At 40.4% G+C, this 21,194-nt stretch overlaps 1 protein-coding gene across 1 annotated transcript in view; it reads left to right on the top strand.

Moving 5' to 3' along the window:
- Positions 1 to 20,017, top strand: part of wat (waterproof) — a 32,329-nt gene extending 12,312 nt beyond the window's left edge. The window contains exons 2-10 of the mRNA XM_017236629.3: positions 11,140 to 11,249; positions 15,083 to 15,157; positions 15,274 to 15,386; positions 15,452 to 15,700; positions 18,223 to 18,478; positions 18,744 to 18,936; positions 18,997 to 19,236; positions 19,298 to 19,555; positions 19,614 to 20,017. Coding sequence (XP_017092118.2) covers positions 11,168 to 11,249; positions 15,083 to 15,157; positions 15,274 to 15,386; positions 15,452 to 15,700; positions 18,223 to 18,478; positions 18,744 to 18,936; positions 18,997 to 19,236; positions 19,298 to 19,555; positions 19,614 to 19,701 — 1,554 coding nt within the window. The 5' untranslated portion in view covers positions 11,140 to 11,167 and the 3' untranslated portion in view covers positions 19,702 to 20,017. The remainder of the gene's footprint in view (positions 1 to 11,139; positions 11,250 to 15,082; positions 15,158 to 15,273; positions 15,387 to 15,451; positions 15,701 to 18,222; positions 18,479 to 18,743; positions 18,937 to 18,996; positions 19,237 to 19,297; positions 19,556 to 19,613) is intronic.
- Positions 20,018 to 21,194: the final 1,177 nt, after the last annotated feature.

Here is a 21,194-nt window from a genome sequence, read left to right as displayed (position 1 = left end):
TTTTTATGGGTTTCTTGTTTACTTCTTTATTTCGATTGCGTTTCTCCTCCTGCTTTTTTATTTTTCCTCCCAGATTTTCAATTCTTTTTTTTTTCGGGCAACCATCGATAAAGCAACATGCCCGTGGGCGTGGCATATCCTTGGGCGCAGTGCACACACACACCATACTTAGAGCTTAACGAATGTTTGGCCAACGTTAGCTCCCCATGTAATCGATTTAATCATAATCCAGCTTTGACTATTTATTGTTCCGAGTTATAGTATAAATATATGTATGTATACGAGCTGCATTAATACAAACACAAAATATTATCCTGCTCCTGCTATTGTTCTTGTTGTTTCCAGCTCCGGTCTGATTTTGTTGGTGGCTGACTCTGGCTCCATTGGAGCATATTTATGGTTATAGTATGCATAACTGGAGGCAACCATAAAGTAATAATATAACAGCGGCCAGCCCCAGCTCCACCCATCCAGCCTCCCGATCCTGGCCAGCGCTTGCTGTTTCAGAGGCGGAGGCGTGGCGCTTCTAGTGTACAGCCATTGATTTTGGTTCAACTTAGTTTTTCTTATGCAAATACGTCGGAGCATTTTCCATTCTTACCCTGTCTGCAAGCCAGCACATATATCCTCGCCTGTGCCTGTGTTAGCGCCAGTGGGCAGGATACTCAAATATCCGGTTTATGCTTAAGTATTTATTAAAAATAAAACTCTGGGTATTTGAATTGATCTGATCTGGACCCTCTCTGAAATTGTTTTTTGTTTTCCTAGTCCGAGCTGAACTGATAAAAGTAAACTACTTTATTTCACTTTCGGTCAGGTCAGCTATCTCTGTCTATGTTTCATAGCCTCCATCTATCTCTCTTTATTACCACACATCGTAGCAGTTTATTGCGTTACAATGGAGATTGCAGATTGCAGATGGTTTTAAAGTGTCTGGCCATAAACAAAAGCTGCCACTTGATAAACATAATATTCCGAGAATTTCCATATCATTTACCGCATTTACATCTAGATATTGTGAATAAGTATGAAGCTCTTTCAGACTGGATGTTTGCAGAAAGTAGTTTTTGGGGAGACTAGTTTAATTAACACTTTCCAAGAGGAGTAATCCGAATGTATTTTAGAGTAAATATTCCACAAAAGTAATTGGTTTGGTAAAAGTACAAGAAGAACTTGTAACAAAATATTATATAGCCACAAAAAAGAGATAATTTAAGCTAAAATAATCAAAAGTAATTAGTGCAAAAACATTGAAAGCCCATTTACAAAATACCATAAAAAAGAGCTGAAACTTTTTAATTCCCGTTCTGTAATTTCCAAAAACTCATCCCACCGTTGACTACCTTTGTAGGGACTGCCTTCCTCAAATCATTGGAACCATGGAAACATTACTCGATTTAAATGCAATAAACAAATGTATATCCTTCCACCCAGACCCATAACTTTTCACCAAAAAGGGGGATTTGGTTAAGAACAATGTTTGCATTTGAAATAAATGAAGTAATAACTTTTATGCGATGTTTAACATTTTTATGCAGTCCGCAAACATTGCGGAGGAAGCACTTTGCTTTATGGAGATTTTTGATTTGCAACAAGCAAAATAAATTGAATGCAATTTGTGGCCAGCATAAAAATGAGCCAAAATACACACTTAGCCCTTGGGCCAGCTTATGCTTTTTCGATTTGCGGACCGTGGCGGGGAGTTGGGTTAGCTTTTTCGGTGAGTTGAGTGCATGTGTGGGTCCGGTATTATCCACAATACATAATTATATGTTTTAAGGCAAAAGCTTTTTGGTTGGTGTTGGTTTTTCTATTTTTTTTCTATATCTTGTTTTTCCAAACTGACCCACGTTGTGGGTGCAGCAACATCGACAATCAGAGGAATTAACAATGGGGAAAAATCACTGCAAAAGCTATACAAGTACAATGGATGAGCAGCAGCATAAACAAAAATGTTTCGCAAAAAAAGGGGCAACAATTTTGTTTCGAGGGCAAAGGTCATTACCACCCCTCGCCCTCCCTTCACTGCTAGCCCTGCTCTTCAAGTGATAAAAAGTAATGAACAAATTGTTACAACAACAATGAGAACAACAAAAATATCGTAAAACATCTTTGTGCTACTTTGTGTGGGTCAGTGGGTCGGTTATTGTTCTCCGCCCTTCGTCTTGTTCTTGTTCTTTCCAAATTGGTTTATTTGGGGGCGTGGGTCGGCCGAGATGGGCAGGGATTGGGGGTAACTAAACCCTAAAGCTGTAGTCTCAATGAATTGGGCGTCACACGAAACACAGTCACAGTCGGGCAAAGAAGTCATCGTTTAACAGAGCATAGCAAATGATTTCCTACGAAAATTTGTCACACACAGAAAACAATGTGCACGCACAGACCGACACCCACATAGCCGAAGATACAACTATAGATACAGATACAGATACAACAATAGCAACAGGAACAGCAACTGCTTCAGTATGAGCCACAGTTACACAGATACAGATACTTTGACAGTCCACAGATATACAATATAAATGTATATACATAAGTTCATGCATAAAAGAGACACTCGATCAAAGGAAGCTGGCGGGGCAACAGTAAATAACATGCACAATGCCAAGATAAAGTGGCAAATGAGCAACACCAACAACGGGCAACGAGCAGCGGCAACATTAACAACAACGCCGCCAGTAAGAGCAACAATGGTAACAACAACATCGGCTTCAGAAACAGCATCATCAGTGAGTATCGAACAAAAGCTCTCGTACGTGTTAAGCACTCATTGCTGTCAAACATGCCGCACAGTTGACGAAGAAGAATGTTGCCCGCGACGTGTGGGAAAGCGAGCTGCAACACTTGCGGCTGATGGCTCCCTCCGGCCAGAGATGCCCACTCCCGAAATGTCTGTAGTTCCTCAGATCGGCCAAGAAAATGTCAAACTATTCAAAAATACTTGCCAATTATGGGATGTGGAATTATGGTCTTTAGAAGAAACGAGAGATAAATATTACTCATACGACATGTTGGTCTAAAATATTTTTCATTTAGTAAATTAATTTATAGTAATATAATTGATATAAATTAGTGTACAATTAATTAAAAATCTTTAAAATATGAGAATCAAAATCATAGTCTACAAAGGAGACAAGTTAAATTACGCATACGACTCGTGGGTTCACCATGTGATAAAGTGCATTTCTATGCAGTTTGATATAAAAAACATCAATAAATGAATAAAATCGTAAATACTATCATTTTTTTTAGCAAAAACCACTTGAAACACTTCTATCAAAGAATCAAATTACACTTCTCTGGAAATCACAAAAAAATAAGCACAATATATTTTTATCTCTGTTGGCTCAGCACTAAACAGTCCTGCCACACCCACTGGAAGCCTTTGTCCGCCACCCACTCGAGTCCACGCCCTCCGATCCTTGGCCGTCCGACACGCATACGCCCCGTGTGACGCGACCGACACTTGAGCCGGCAATCAGGCTCAATCGCTGAGGCCAAAACGGAACGGGGCTTGCAATCTGTGGCCCGCACTCACACATTTGCACGTACAAGAGACGCAGCTACGAAATTCGAGCTTTTCCCGAGCAACATCAGCATCAGTGGCACTAGAGGCAGCAGCAGCAGTAGCAGCAACAGCAACAGCAACAGCAACACCAACAACAAATATAAATCGTTAACAATAAATAATCGTCTATAAGAGACGACATTTGTTGCTCCGTTTTGTTGCTGGATTCCTTGGCCGCTGCTTTATGCATTTGTAGTCGTATTTGTAACACAATTGTTTATGCCACTGCGGCTTGTTGTTTCCGTTTGCTTTGTTGTTTCGTTTTTATGACCCACCAGGCCAACAAACCACCCCAAATACCACCCACCACCCATCAGCCGTCCGTCCGCCTGAGCTATGGGGCATAGTTTATTGTTATTTTATTGGGGAGGGCCTTCTTTTAGGCTTTCGCGTGCTTTGTAAATAATTCGTGCTCGGCGCGTTTATGACGTGATTTCTTAACCGTTTACCCACCCCGCAGCCTGCCAGCCCCACTCGAAGTGGGTCGAGAGCTGCCACGCCTCCGCCTAGCTTTGTGGCGGGCATGTCGCATGCCACTTCCAGCTCAAGGGGCTGCAATTTCAATTTGCCCAAGAATTTCCATTATGATTTCTCACCCTTGTTAGGTAATGGATTAACAGAAAGAGGGTCGCATAAGTAATGTCTTAATTGGACTTGAAATTAAATAATTAGATAAGTTAAGCTTTTAAGAAAAATAAACTATTTTAAAGTGCTCCTTTTAGATAGGTTTTGGTTTCAAAAATTGTAAATGATATTTATTGAATAAATACCATATACTAACAACAAAAAATATTTAAATTATATTCAATTATAAATTACACAAATTGCCGCAAAGAACTGAAATAAAAAATGGGGCTAGGGAGATAGCAATTGAAAACGATTTAAATGTTTGCTTATTTATTAGCGCATAAATTTGTTTTTGTAAAGCCAATATTTTTTGCGCTGCCGGGCTGCCGCGTTGCTGGACTGCTGCAGCCGCATGTGCGGCATTACATGCCACCGATTGTTGTTGCATTGATTTTTGCCATGATTTCCTCGATTATGGCAGCAACAAAATCGCGAAACATGAAAAAATAAACCGATTAATTAATATAAATTATAGCGGAGCCCATTTAATTTATTTAGTTTTTGTTTTTATATTTCATTGCCTCGTGGCTTCTCGTTAGTTTCTTTCTGGCTTTTTGTTTTGGTTTTTTGTTTTACTGTTTTTCTGTTTTATTGCCAATGTTGTAATGTCGTGTTGGTGTAATTTTTGTTGTCATTGATAATGAGCGAATTATGTAATTATAATTTGTAATTGTGTGTGTATGGGTGGGTGAGTCCGTAAGCTCCTAGTTTTTCTCCGGATTTTGAAAAACTGACCATAAATAAACAGGTGTAATAATGGTGCAACAAACAATTGGAAATTGATTTAGAAATTATTCACAATGGCCACTGGTTTTTTGTTTATTCTGCAGAATGTAGATTAACTTTATATATTCATTAAATGAAAACAATCAAATTAATATAAATCATGACAAAAATAAATGAATTTAATTAACAACAACCCATTTCCATTGAGAGGTATTAGCTTTGGCTTATGATGGATTTTCATCATTAATGTTGCGGGATTTGTGTGTCATGTTAGGATATGTCTAAAAAATATTATTATGATTGAAATCTTAATTAATATTTTGGCTTAACCAAAGCTCTTTAAACTCCTGAACCTAACCCATCAGTTAAATCGCGAAAACAGATTTTTTTCGAGCATATTGCAGCAAAAGCTATTATCGAGTGGCAGCTCTGGTTGCGTGTCGATGAAGATTGGTAATTTGCCTATTCAATTTCGCTTTGATTGCTGTTATGGCCATGCCAATGCGAATGTGAGGCAATTGCTTGGCAATATTTGCCCAGCCAATACATAAACGTTATGGCCAGCCCCGCAGCCCCACAGCTACGGTAAAACTATTTGGTTAAACGCTCGAGTTGGCCGACAGCTCAGGTGCGGCTTTTTGAATGGCCACCTCTAACAGGGGGTTGGGGCAGAATATTTGTGGGATTTTTTTTGGGTTTTTGTGTTTTTGACGCATGCGCAACCCCTTCAGCTGGAAAGATGATACCCGATAGCATTGAAGTGTACGTACTTCAGACAAAAGAAATTACAAGATCGGCGACACGTAGCTTTGCAAAAGTTTCGTTTATTTAATTGCCACAAATGTTTGTCACTTGTGTGTGCAAGATACGTAATTAGATATTACGAGTTCGCACACGTTCTGCCAGAAAGATACGTGTAATTAGCATTTTGCGAGTGGGTGGTGGGGGGAGAGTGTCAAGAACCTGCAGTTGGCTCAATGCAAACATCGGACGTTAGATAAAAGTCGTTAAGACATCGCGCGAATTCAAAGTCGTTTTGCCAACAATAGCTAAACTTCGCAGTTTTCCATTGAATGCAATTATTAAACCCACAAAGTGCCAACAGTGGGATGGGGATGGGGATGGCGATGGGGTTCTAGAGCTCCGAAGAAACCCCCGGCGAGCAAATCCATGCTTAATTGAGTCTGAAAGAACGGACTTCTTTCATTAGATCCCACAGGGGGATTCATTAGAGCAGCTGTTAATTGGAATTGAATGGGTGGGCTGGGGTATAGGAGTATAGAATGGGCTGCCATTATGGTTGCTATAAACTAGGAGCTGTCACAGACCACTCAATTTCAATACCATTGCGGCTCATAAAATGACGCATCAATATAATCAAAATTATCATTACCACCACAGAGCACTGAGTAGCCTGGGAAAGCGAGTCCTGCCGGCGAATGGGAAACGGAAATGGCAAATGGGGTGAAAAGCAAGAGGAAGGGGAGACTGGGCCAGGCGAGGCGAGGCGAGGAGCTGGCAACCGCAACAGCAACGATGCATAAGCGACATAAAAACTATAATCAATATCCATATCCATTAGCGTTATCGTATCAACGAACTCGAATAATAATAACGTGCATATGTATGGGATATACGTACAAACGTATGTATGAATGAATGTTGACTACCGCAGTGGCAAGCACGGCTACAGCTACGGACACGGACACGAATACGGACAACAGGCACGGACAGAGCCACGGATACGGACACCGCCACTGGACACTCGATAGCCGACGAGGCAAAAAGATACGCCAGACACCCTGTGGTGCTCTCCTGCCACCCGTCCATTTGTCTTCACGTAATTATCTTTTAATAGATTTAACGAACATTTTTCGCACCGACTCTTTGCTTGTGTGTCAACCCAGTGACAACGGCAACAACACCAACAAAAGCAACAACAGCAGCAACTCCAACCAAAGCAACAACACCAACAAAAGCAACAACCATTGCAACACCAGCGGGAGCATCATCAACAAATAGCAAAGAACGAAATCTGAAAATGAAACAGTTCATTAATATTATAGCGAAAGGATAATGCTCTCTTAAGAATATTACTTATCGTTAAAAGCTAAAAGTATACTATATTCTTTATATTATCTATATATAATATAGGTAATAGGATTTATACAAACTATATAGATATTCTATATCTTAACAATTTTAACTCCAATATCCGTACTAACGGAAAATCGAGTTCGCGAAGGAATTTCTCGGGCATTATATAGACTGTAAATAGCATTTAGAGTTATACAATATCATTTACTATTAAAGCCGGATTCTCTATACTTTAGAATCATTTGCATTTTGTATTAAATCATTTTGTTTGCACATTATCTCATATTTGAATTGTAATTGTCAAATCGGTTGCATAGTCATGGCCACTTATCGCAAAGGGTATGACAAACAACTACTGTTGATGCAGCTGTACACTATGCCATGGGATCGGTCCAGAACACCCAGCCGTAGTTGGAGTTCGAGCTTCCAGATCTCAGACAGGGCAAAGCCAGAAACGGAAGTCGGAAGTTGTATGGCACATGCGGTGATGGCCGCGGCGGTTGCGATGCCAACAGCGTCCGTGCACCACTCCCGGTAATGGTGATGCAGGCAGGAGTGTAGGTTCCACTGGATGGTGGGTAGGGGGTGGTAGCTACATCAAGGCAATGCCTGGCCATTTTCATTTTATGGACTTTCAAACTGTTGCTGTTAATTATTTCTTCTTCTTTTAATGTGGCCACTGGTGTTGGCCGCAGTTCTTACTTATTCAGCTTCAGGTCCTTCTGTTCGGTTCTGCATCCTGACGATGGCGATGGCTATGGCGATGATAATGATGTTGCTGATATTATGCACCCTTCGCACTTTCCACTCCTTTGCATTTCTCCGTTGTTTGAACTTTTTCGCCATTTTACACTTTATTACAAAGCCATTAAATAAAATTCAAAGCGAATGAGCCTCGTCAAAAGTGTTCGACGAGAGGGTGTGTCCTGGATAGCAAAGGACCTCAATGGTGGGTGGGCTTTGGGGATCGCATTCTGGCCGGCCTGGGCCAGTGCGGTCCGCCATTGAAATATGCGAAGTGGTGCAGTTGTTGCAATGTTGTTGCATTGCTAACAAAGCTGCCCCCAGCACCCCTTCTGAAATTGTGTTATTGTCGTGGTTCATTCTTTTGTTTTTCGGCCCATTGTTGCCCCAAAAAGTTTTGTCTTGTTGTTATTGTTGCTGCTGGTGCAGAAAGCAGCAGCAGGCCGCTCAGCGCCACCAGCAGTACCAACAACAACAACAACAAAGCAAACAAAATCCGCAGCAGCAACAGCAGCAGCAGCAACAACTGCAACTACAGGCGGCAGCAGTATCGTGCACCGCACGCAAACAAGCGCCAAAAGTAAAAGAAGTACCAGAAGTGGCAACATCGGATGGAGTCAAAACAGTGGCCTAAATATAGCTTAAATGTTGGTTAAGACAACTTAAAAGTAAACTAATTTGTGGCTCTTTAGTACTAAGTGAAACTAAAGCTTCAGACAAAGACCTCTTGAATTTTATTTTAAGAACTGCTGCATGGGCTTCTATCTTCAAAATATATATTGTTTTAAATCCTTTAATCTATTTAATCCTTTCTTTAAAAATAATTCCATAATTATAAGCCTCTTTTTCCCCTATTTTAGTCCACTGTTCCCAACTGTTTCAATTAGCTGCGCTTCGATGTGCATTGACGATGGAGTTTCGGTGTCGACAACTGAGCGGACACAGGGGCGCCGTTAGGAGGGGCTTCAGTATCTGCGGCTGATACTTAAACAATGTATAAATTCATCTACAAAGTCGACTGCACCGTCCACTGCCCCTTGCCCCTTGTATCAGTGGCATGTGCATCAGTGGTTCACTCAGTGCGTATAGTACCTTTCGAAGCTCTTCCAATGGTTGTTAGATGGACCCTACATTGGCTTCTAAACACTGGGAATAAAGTCTATTTTTTCGAATATATTAGCCACATTAAGATTAAGGTGCTTTAATAAAATCACAAATTTAAATGGTTATAAAGTTAATATCAGGATTATTTCTGTAAATATCATAGAGTGCATTAAGTAATGTATTTTTTCCTGTGCGGCTTTGTGGTCACCGGCGTGGTGCAATCAGCTGCAGTGGCTTTTTGGCCGACACTGCCAGTTAGCCATCTAGTCAGTTAGCCAGAGAAAAACACAGGCACTGGGGGGAAGGCAGTCAGAAAGTGACTCAGTCAGTCAGTCGGATGAAGCTGGGTTGGCTGACTGGCTGGCTGGCAGGCTGCCCGGCTAACCAAGTGTCCCTGTCTGTTTGTGCCGCACCTTTTGCCATCCCACTTTTCCAGCCGGCGCGGCTGTCATTGGATTGCATTGCGTTGCTTTCGTCATTCATTCGACTGAGTGAGCGCCGACTCAAGCGCGAGTGGTGTAAAAGCTCCTCAATTGGTGTGAAATGCAACACGCCACTGCCTCACTGCCGCACAGCCACAGAGCAGCAGTAGCAGCAACAGCAGCAGCTACTGAAAAGGCGAAGGGGCTTCGTGGGGCAGGTGGTTCAGAATTTCGGGGATCTGTTTTCATTTGCAAATATGAAAGATGTGGGTTAATTGTCTGACTCTTTGGCTTGAGCGAAATTATTTAATTTTAATTTACACAGTGGATGTCCTGCAATTCTTTTGTCTCGTTTTGAATAACCTGACAGGGATCTTTTTTTGTGTATTTCCGCCATTGTTCATGGGTCTCTACAGAAAGCCGCTACAGGTTTAAAGTCTAGGTCCTTCAAAGTCAATCTTTATGAAAGGTCTTTCCACCTTTACTAATCATAGCTATGACTGTCTTTCAAATCTATGCTTAATATTCAAATCTGTGTAATATCCGAACAAAGTTGCACCATTATTCTAATTGGCGGTTTATTTTACACCCTTATCGCTAGGTACTTTAATCTAATGATTCAGCCGAGTCACCTATTTATATAATTTGGTATTCTTGGGTTCATTACGCAGCCAGTAATTCGGGCTAATTATAGACACCCAATTCGTACCTTTAAACTGGTATTTTATTTAATTATGAACCGCACTGTATTTACATAGTTATTTGCTTCTGTTTGCTGACAGCCTTTGTTTAATAAGATATTTGACAGAGAACTAGTACCTCACGGGTTTGATTACTTTTTCATTAACTTTTGGAACCTGACACTTTTAAAGGGAAGTGTAATTATCACTCTTAGCTTGGCAATGTACAGAATTAGTCAGCCAATAACCTGATATTGTCATCACGATTTTCAGATGAAATATTTCCTAAAATACTTGCTTAAATGGCTGTCACAGTGAGACTGCACTTTGCAATAGCTATGGTGGGGAACGAGTTCATTTAATTTGGCATTCCAGTTTGGATTTGCACCTTTCTGCTGAAAATGAAACGAGTTTCCAAAAATTCTGTAATTCATTCGTTATTCGTTATCGCAACTTTTGCATAGTTTAACTCACCTCAGCAAACTGTGCTGCATTATTTGGTTACCAAAATTTGAATTTTATTAAATTTTATTTGAGTTGAGAGTCTCATTTTGGGCTTTTCGGTTTCGTATCTTTTTGTTTTTGCTTTCGTGTTTTTTGGCTGCTGCGTCAACAGGTGCGTCTGGCACTTCATTAGAAATTTCAGTTCGCGTCGTCTCTCTTTCTGTTGGGATCGCCCTTTCTCTGTTTCTCTAGTCCTGCAACAAGGAGCAAAGTTTTAATTAAATTTCGAGCTTTACTGGAGCGAATTTTACTTATATATTACGTATATATATATTTGATTTTTAGTAGCCAAGAAACAGTCGCATGGATACCGCTTTGGGGCGCTTGTAATTGGCTTTATGGTTTTAGCTTCCCATTCATCTGGCTCGAATTAAAGGAATAATTTGGAAAACTTCTCTCTGCTAGCCAGTCGACAGTGCGGTGAACTGAATGGGTGACCAGATATTCAATTAAAGGATTATCTTTGTCGCTCCTCAGTACCCCTCTTTACATGAATTAGCAGAGATGGACACCCCCTTTGTAAGCTGATTAGCATTTTTCACAAACCTCACAAGAGAGACTTATTAACGATGACTAATTTACTTAATATGCACATGAATACTTTCAATGAAATACCCGAAATTCCTGGATTCTTAATAACTTTATATTTTTTTGCTTTACTCTACAGATAATTAGGAAGTACTTACGTGGCTAAGATGGATGATCCCAAAATAATGAACATCATGAACGGCATGAAGACACGGGAAGATCATTGTCAGCTCATAAACGACGTCAAGGGTGAGTGACCATCAAAAAAAATAATACAGACCCCGCCAAGATCATACAGAACCCGCTTCCCCAGCCACAAATCTGGAAAAATAAAAGGCATTTATGTGAAATATTACATTAGCGGGGGTGGTGCCCGAAGCAGAACAACTGAAAGGTTGGGCCAAAAACAAAAATTTGTTGAAATTGACAAATTATGTGACAGACTTTTGTGTGCCGCAGTGTGGCGCGGCGTGGCGTGGTGTGGCGCGGTGCGGTGCTCCCACAAAATCCAAAGAGCCAACAAAAATTGTTGACAATTCACTCAAAGTGGGTGCCCCTTGTTGTTGGAGCTTGGGATGTTGGTGCTGCTCTGGATGGTCGGAATGGCGGGATGGCGTTTGGGAGGGTGTTAGAGTTAGCGTTAAACAAATGCCCCAAAGCGCTCGAAAATGCTTTAAACGCCGCACTCCACTCGAGTCACTCCACCACTCCACACTCCAATCTCCAAGTGAGCGGCTCAATTTCGTTGCGTCCACGAACAATGATGGGTTTTGTTTCGGGTGGGCGGTTAGCAGGAGGGATGGAGCGCCTCCCACCCTGGGAGATTGTCTGCGAGTGCTGGCACATTTTCAGTTGCTGTTTCGGCGCGAGGCGATGCGAAGTGGGCTTGAGTTGCATTTAAGCCAATTAGCATAGGTAAACAAAACATTTGAGTGAGCCAGCCAAGTGCTTGTGGTTGAGTGCGGCCTCAGGGCAGGAATTTCCTACAAGGAGGCTACTTGGGCTGGGGTGGAGGACGTCGGGCATACCATAACGGTGGCTTCCCATTGGACAGGAGCTGTTGCTGGTGTCAGCTCTAGGTGTCAAGACGTATTTGTACAGTTGCGGCAAAAAAAATAGCACTGAGATGCACAATTTTCTATAATGCATTACAAATTATGTTTTTCTTTGAAATTGTTTTGATTATTTTATTTTAAAATGTAGGCTTACATGTTATCTCTATGAGAGAAGTGAATTAAATCTCAATTAGCCATCGGTTTGTTATATATTGGGCATTTTAGCAAGTAAGATGCAAAAGAGAGCGGCAACAAAAATAGCACTAAAAATGGTTTTGATCAAAGATTCAAGTTTTTTGAAGTTTTTTGATGTTTTTAGTTACTGATTACATTAGAGAGCATTGCAGTAACAGAGTTCTTACGAATTGGATCGGAAAAAAAAATAAATATGGGTCACAAAAGGCACTGCAGTGATAACCAAAGGATAATCTTTTGAAAACTTATTGAGGAAGGCAAAACGTATGCTCAGGTGGCGAGAATTGTCGGTTTTTCAAATAAAATGATTAGCAACGCATTAAAATATGTTCCTAAGGCAGAAAGTTGCGGTAGAAAGGTCGCCTTGTCGAAATTGGAGGTCAACCGGCTGGTTCGTGAGAGCAAGGGGTCGCCCTTTAATCCGGCTACTGAGCTAAAAATGGAGCTAAATATTTCGTCATCAATTAGAACTGTTCGAAATTGCTTTAAAAAAACGATTTAAGTCCCCACAGCCCCAGAAAAGTTTCCCTTTGGAGTGTGAAGCATGGGGCAAGTTGGATTTCGTTTGCCAAAGAACATCCGAATTGGCCGGCAGAAAAATTGAGAAATATTTTTTGGTCCGATGAAAGCAAAATCGTTCAATTTTGAGAAAAAGGATCTCGTTTATATTTAAGGCGACCCCAAAATTAGAAATACCGTCTCAGCTTTACGTACAATACCATTAAACCCGGTGGAACCAGTATTATGGTTTGGGCATGCTTCTCGTATTACGGAGTTGGTCCCAATATGGTATAATGGATCGACTCGTATACTCCGAAATCTTGAAAAACGTCATGCTGCCTTATGCTGAGGATGAAATGCAATTGTTATGGGTCTTCCAACAGGATAATGACCCAAAGCATACCAGCAATAAAGCTCGAAAGTGGTAAGAAGACAGATCTCTCCATGTAATGGATTGGCCAGCTCAGTCCCCAGACCTAAATCCTATGGAAAATCTGTGGTCTGATGTGAAAAAATTTGATTCAAATACAAATCCAAAAAATATTAAGGAGCTTTGAGCTTTCTGTCAAGGAGTCTTGGAGCAATATCCCACTGGAAAGGTGCCAAAGATTGGTTAATTCAATGCCGAGACATTGTGAAGCTATCATTTCTGCCAAAAGCTTTAAAACAAATTATTAATGCATTTTTTAGATAAAGATTACAATCTAAAATAATAATTTGAAAACTTTCCGGTTGTTTCCATGTTTTTTTTAAATTTTTTTATGTTTTCAAAAAAATAGTGCTATTTTTGTTGCCGCCTCAAATGTTCAAATTTATCATTCTTACTTAAAAATTTTCCAAAGTTTGTTAAAATTGAGGTCAAATTCGCTCTATATTGTTTAATTATAACCTAATGTTTATAAAAACTCCATTAAGAAGCCAAAAAAACAAATAGTTTTCAAAAAATGTTTCAAAAAAGAAAATTGTGCATCTCAGTGCTATTTTTTTTGCCGCAGCTGTATGAATGTGTTTGTTGGCCCAGGGCCATAGCGGGGGCAATGGGGAGAGCCGGAGGCATTACATCCTTCTCAACAATGTTGCATTTATTATGCAATTATCAAGTGGCAATTGTGCACGGGCTGTCTGGCTGGATGTGGATGTGAATGAACGGGGCTCCCAGTCCAACAACTGACAGTGATTTACGTCGACGATTGGCAATTAGGCATCTCTCGGAGCGAAGGCAAACGAAGGCGAAACGGAGCATCTCAAGATGGGATGCCATTCAATTGAGGAATGTTTAAAGGTCTTACAGTGGGAGAAAATATTAGAAGTTCGAACCCCTAACTATATTTTATAGTATTATGTTCAAGTATTTACCTAGTTATTTTAAGCACTTTCTGAATATAATACAGGTGCTAATTACTAGTTTCTTTGTTTAAAATTAGCAAAAATAGTTTGGGTAAATATTTTAGTTTCTACCGGTTCGCTTTTATTTTGCGAGCTAAGGCCCGAACTATGGCTAGCTATGGTTTTAAAAATAGCCTCTTTAGAGTTAAAGTAGTAGTTAACTCAAACCAGAAACTAAAACCTACAGAACCGACCAAATTTCCAAATCAAAATCTTCAATAAAACCCACATCCCAAATCAGAGTAATGAAATGGGAATTACTATTTTTTTCGAGTGCATGTGGCAGCAAACGTGTGGCATATGCAACTCTGTCCGTGTGTGTGTGTGTGAGGATTTTAGGCGTGTGTGCGTTTTAGACAATAGATGAATGGCTCGACGAGCTGCTAACTTGCAAATATTTATGAGTGGCCCAGCAAGTGGCAGGCAACGGAGGCAACCGATGCCGCAAACAACAATGTGGGGCAGAGATGGATGGGCTGCCAAGAGGGGGACGGAGAGAGGTGGGATAAAGGGAGGCTGGGGGATACAGATCCATTGGCAGGCAACGTTGAAACGTCAAGTGTTGTTGCCGTTTTGGCACTTTGGCAAAAATGCAGGCAGGAGCTAACCTCGTGACCCCTCAACTATGCTGGCTGGCTGGTGTGCGATTTTGTGTATGGCACTATGGGTGTGCGGGTGCGTGTGTCTCTGTGTCTGTGGGTGGCGTGAATTATGCGCAATTCAAGTGGCATTTGATGCGCATTTAAATTCGTGACGGCGCTTCAAGTTGGTGGCAAACAAACCAAACCGAACCGAAACCGAACAAACAGTCAACAGATTGGGGCAGAATGCCGGGTCGGATGTGGGGGATACGGAGGATGATGTGGCGGATAACCGAGCCCATCAATGATGCGCATCAAATTGGCTAATTGTTTAATGACTGTTTGCATTGATCTCTTCCCTCAGACGAGTCGCCCATGCAAATGTTCTACAAGGACAAGGGCGTCTTCCTCACCGGCGGCACAGGATTCTTTGGCAAAAGTAAGTTCCACTTGACTCCCAAGTACGTGACTGGAATTTCGCCCACATACTTACACGCCCTTTTTCCCTCCATCTGTCTCGTCCTTTTTTGTCCTGTCTGGCCCTGTCTCCTCCAGTTATCATTGAGAAATTGTTGCGCGTCACAGAGGTGGGACAAATCTATTTGCTGATACGTACCAAGAAGGGCAAGGATGCTTTTGCTCGCATCGAGGATCTGTTTAACGATCCGGTAAGTGAAACAAATTGATTTCTTAACTTATCACAATATAAACTAATTTGTTTTTTTGGTTTCAGGTCTTCGACAAGATGAAGCAGGTTAACCCCAAGTACCGCTGCCAGATAACCATCATCAGTGGAGATTGTTCGCTTCCTGGCTTGGGCATTTCACCCGACGAACGCGAAACGATCCTGGAGAACGTCAACATTGTCCTTCACAGTGCTGCCACTGTTCGATTTGATGAGAAGCTCAAAATGGCCATCGCCATCAATGTCCACGGCACCAAGGAAATCATCAAGCTGGCCAAAGAAGTTGTGAATCTTAAGGTAACAAGAGATTTATTTAAGAAATGGGAAGCCTATACCCTTCAGTTATCCTTTAGAAAATAGCCCACTCAAATATGGATTTTAGAAATAGCTACTCTTTTATCTGATCTAAATATCTAATCTAAAATGATGAATAAACCTAATGATGAATAATAAACCTAATCTACGAAATAAACACAATACTTATGTCCTCCAACGAAGGCTATATCTTTGCCAATACTATTCCGATTCTTGATCGAAATACCTTAAACGATTTTTACATTGATTTTCTATCAATCTGCATCAAAATCTGGAGACGAAATATTTTTTCGATTTTTTGTCAAATTTTCTGGAGGACTCCCTTCAAAAATTAGGGAAATGCATGAAACAAGAATTTGGCTACCAGCGAAGGCTATATCTCGGTCAATACTCATCTGATTCTTGAGCGGAATACCTCAAACGATTTGTACATCGATTTTCTATCAATCTGCATCAAAATCTGGAGACGAAATATTTTTCTGATTTTTTGTCAAATTTTCTGGAGGACTCCCTTCAAAAATTGGGGAAATGCATGAAACAAGAATTTGGCTCCCAGCGAAGGCTATATCTCTGTCAATACTCATCTGATTCTTGAGCGGAATACCTCAAACGATTTGTACATCGATTTTCTATCAATCTGCATCAAAATCTGGAGACGAAATATTTTTTCGATTTTTTGTCAAATTTTCTGGAGGACTCCCTTCAAAAATTGGGGAAATGCATGAAACAAGAATTTGGCTCCCAGCGAAGGCTATATCTCTGTCAATACTCATCTGATTCTTGAGCGGAATACCTCAAACGATTTGTACATCGATTTTCTATCAATCTGCATCAAAATCTGGAGACGAAATATTTTTCTGATTTTTTGTCAAATTTTCTGGAGGACTCCCTTCAAAAATTGGGGAAATGCATGAAACAAGAATTTGGCTCCCAGCGAAGGCTATATCTCTGTCAATACTCATCTGATTCTTGAGCGGAATACCTCAAACGATTTGTACATCGATTTTCTATCAATCTGCATCAAAATCTGGAGACGAAATATTTTTTCGATTTTTTGTCAAGTTTTCTGGAGGACTCCCTTCAAAAATTGGGGAAATGCATGAAACAAGAATTTGGCTCCCAGCGAAGGCTATATCTCTGTCAATACTCATCTGATTCTTGAGCGGAATACCTCAAACGATTTGTACATCGATTTTCTATCAATCTGCATCAAAATCTGGAGACGAAATATTTTTTCGATTTTTTGTCAAATTTTCTGGACTCCCTTCAAAAATTGGGGAAATGCATGAAACAAGAATTTGGCTCCCAGCGAAGGCTATATCTCGGTCAATACTCATCTGATTCTTGAGCGGAATACCTTAAACGATTAGTACATCGATTTTCTATCAATCTGCATCAAAATCTGGAGACGAAATATTTTTTCGATTTTTTTTCAAATTTTCTGGAGGATTCTCTTCAAAAATTGGGGAAATGCATGAAACAAGAATTTGGCTCCCAGCAAAGGCTATATCTCGGTCAATACTCATCTGATTCTTGAGCGGAATACCTCAAACGATTTGTACATCGATTTTCTATCAATCTGCATCAAAATCTGGAGACGAAATATTTTTTCGATTTTTTGTCAAATTTTCTGGACTCCCTTCAAAAATTGGGGAAATGCATGAAACAAGAATTTGGCTCCCAGCGAAGGCTATATCTCGGTCAATACTCATCTGATTCTTGAGCGGAATACCTTAAACGATTAGTACATCGATTTTCTATCAATCTGCATCAAAATCTGGAGACGAAATATTTTTTCGATTTTTTGTCAAATTTTCTGGAGGACTCCCTTCAAAAATTGGGAAAATGCATGAAACAAGAATTTGGCTCCCAGCGAAGGCTATATCTCGGTCAATACTCATCTGATTCTTGAGCGGAATACCTCAAACGATTTGTACATCAATTTTCTATCAATCTGCATCAAAATCTGAGGACGAAATATTTTTTCGATTTTTTGTCAAATTTTCTGGAGGACTCCCTTCAAAAATTGGGGAAATGCATGAAACAAGAATTTGGCTCCCAGCGAAGGCTATATCTCTGTCAATACTCATCTGATTCTTGAGCGGAATACCTTAAACGATTTGTACATCGATTTTCTATCAATCTGCATCAAAATCTGAGGACGAAATATTTTTTCGATTTTTTGTCAAATTTTCTGGAGGACTCCCTTCAAAAATTGGGAAAATGTTTGAAACAAGAATTTGGTCCCCAGCGAAGGCCATATCTTTGTCAATACTGCTCCGATTCTTAAGCGGAATACCTTAAATGATTTGGACATCGATTCTTTCAAATTATCATCTAAATCTGGGACCATGAAGTTTTTTTAATTTATCTATATCCTAAGAAGCTGAGATTCCTATTGAGTCGGCTAAATGAGATTAGGAACTGAACGCGTATATAGGCTTCTGGATAAAATGTTTTTTCCTTGATTATATTTATTTAAAAACCGTTTATTATTCATGTAGGCACTTGTCCACGTCTCCACTGCATTTGCCCACTGCAATATGCGTCACATCCAGGAGAGATTCTACAGCGGCACCATGACCGGGGAAAATGCTTTTAAGCTGAGTGAATGCCTCGATGAGCACACTCTGAATACCCTAACTCCAACCATCATCAAGGGATATCCAAATACGTATACTTTTACCAAAGTCCTGGCCGAAAATGTGGTTCAACAGAGTGCCCAGAATCTGCCAGTCACCATCTTCAGACCCGGAATTGGTGAGTTGAAATCAGGTTTATTTTAATTGTTGTTTTAGCAGAAGTATTTCAAGGTGATGATCTTTTGCTTGTAGTTGTTTAAAGTTATAGTATTTTTTAACGACTTTTTAAATTCTTTTGAATTGCTGTTAAAATCCATTATTCTAAATTCTCAATTTTATAGCTTGGTGAAGCAGGTTTTTGAACCGGAAGCTTTAAAAATATCAGTACCATTATATTATTTTTATTTTTAAACAATGCTCTCTAAACACCTATTACTTCACAGTCATCACTACCTACCGTGAACCGGTCACTGGCTGGATTGACAACATGTATGGTCCTTGCGGCGTTATTGTGGGCATTGGTTCGGGAGTCCTTCGGGTCTTCACCGGCGACATGGATAACAAGGCGCATATCGTGCCGGTGGACATGTGTGTGAATGCCCTGCTGGCCAGTGCTTGGGATATAGCACGCAACAAGTGAGTCCTCTTTCCTATAATTGCCATAGGATGCTCACCATTACTCTTTTTTTGGTTTAGGTATGAAACGCCACCGATTTACAACTATGTGCCGGATCAGGAGAACATGGTCAGCTGGAGGCGTTACATGGAGGATGGCTTCGAGTACGGCTGCGACATTCCCATGCGAAAATCCATATGGTATCCGCGATTCACGATTGTGCCACACATGTGGCAGTACCACATTCTGTGCTTCCTCTACCACACGTTGCCCGCCCTGGTTATGGATGCCATTATGGTTCTTATAGGCAAGAAGCCAAGGTGAGCTTACTTGATTGTATTTAGGAATAAAGGTTTTAATACTTTTCTTTTTTGTCCTTAGAATGATGAAAATCTACCGCAAAATTCATAAACTGAGCAACGTCCTTAAATACTTCAGTTCAAATGAGTTCCGCTTCGACAACGATAACGTAAGAAAATTAACAGCAAAGTTGGACGACCGGGACAAGAGGCTCTTCGCCTTCGATATGCGTGATCTGGACTGGACCAATCTATTCCGGGTTAGTCTCTACGGACTGCGGCTCTATGTGGTCAAGGATGATCCTAGCAATATTCCCGAATCCATTAAGCGCTATGAGAGGTAAGTCTGATACTTGCTGAGTCCGGGCAGGACTAATTCATTTTTCTTTTCTTTTCAGATTGAAGGTCCTACACTACACGACGCTGGCTGTTTTCTATTCGTTAGCCGCCTGGGCGCTATATGCCCTCGTCAGGCTCTTCTTATGAGATCCTTAAGTCTATTTAACAATTGTAACCATTTTAGGGCATGTCTTTCTACTTCAACTATCCTTGATTCTTTCAGTGTAAAGCCTTAACGTTTCCGTCTCCACAATAGTTGTTAGTTGTAGTTGTATGTATGTATGTTTTTACCATATCCATATGCCCCAAAGTCATATGTTTGAAACGCTTTATCCGAACCTTATATAGCTTAGTTTATACGTACGTCTGTAAATGTAAATTCGCTCTATTGTATTGTGAAATGTGGATGTAGATGATTGATTACAAGCACAATAAATACTGCTTCACATATTGTTTGGGATAACTCATGTGTTTTTCTCGCCAAACTTTAAGTTCTTCCAGCTACATCTTGTTTAATTTGGTTTGAATTTCATTTATTGCCGACTGGTCCTTCGTTTTAAATGAGCGTTTAAATTGTTCACCCGGGCGAATACATAATAAATGTTTTCCGGCTCGAAAAATGTACGAGTACTTGTCGGTTTCCAGGAAAGCCTCATTGAAGAGTAACCTTCAACATCATACCAGCTCTCCTCAATTGAAACACACTTCTGGAATGTCTGTCTGCGTTGTGAGTGGTATCAGGGGTCGAAAAGAAGTGTCTAAGCCGGGACCGAGACTTGTTAAAAAAATAAAGAGGGATGGAGAGATGAAATGGGAATGAGTACAAATTGAAAACAATAAGATTCGTTTGATTTACGCTTAAAATCCGGAATATTTTATTGCATATTTCCCGGCGTCTGGTATATGCATATAAATGCGTGTATTTGTACGAAGAGGAACAAAGTCGTAAAAATAATGCCCAGAGGTAGCTTATCAAATTGCGAACAGCAGCAGTCCAATGCAAAATCCTGTAAGGCGCTTTATCGCTTTACGCTCACACACACACACACACAGATACGTTTTTTTTATGTGCGAGTGTATGTGTGCATAAATAAATCCGCTCATGTATCGTATCGCTTTGCATTGCAGCGCTCGCATTCGTATGATTTCAAAATTAAAATCACAGCATAACCCAATCAGCCTCCACAGCCTCCTGCCCCTTGAAAAGAGGCGCCAGGCTGAAGCCAAAGTTAAAGCCTGACGCCTGCTTCTGATCCTGATTCATCCTTGCCTCCACCCCTCCCTCTGCTCTGCCACACAGCATTCTGCTTCTGCTCACAGCTCATTCCCAATACAGCCATAAAACTCTCACATACCCATCAAACATATACGAATAAGTAAGGGACGGGTGAGGCCAAAGGAGTTTTTTCGCAAAGCAAAGTTTCGCAAAGAAAGCAAAGTTTCGCTTCGATGCACAGGAAAAAGTGTTGTTTCAATCAATATTTTAGGCAGTCTTAGTTTAAAAATTGAATGTTATACATCGAGCAGCTTAAAAACTAGAAATAAAACTATTAAAATACTAAATAGCACTGATAATACCCGGTACTTACTTTTATCTTTTCTCCTCCCAACTAATAACATTTTGAATAAAATTTGGCTAA

This window comes from Drosophila bipectinata, chromosome 3R (assembly GCF_030179905.1).
Source record: "Drosophila bipectinata strain 14024-0381.07 chromosome 3R, DbipHiC1v2, whole genome shotgun sequence".
Classification (NCBI taxonomy): Eukaryota; Metazoa; Arthropoda; class Insecta; order Diptera; family Drosophilidae; genus Drosophila; species Drosophila bipectinata.
The sequence above is the reverse complement of the archived record's forward strand: the minus strand, read 5'-3'. Positions and strand labels throughout refer to the sequence as shown.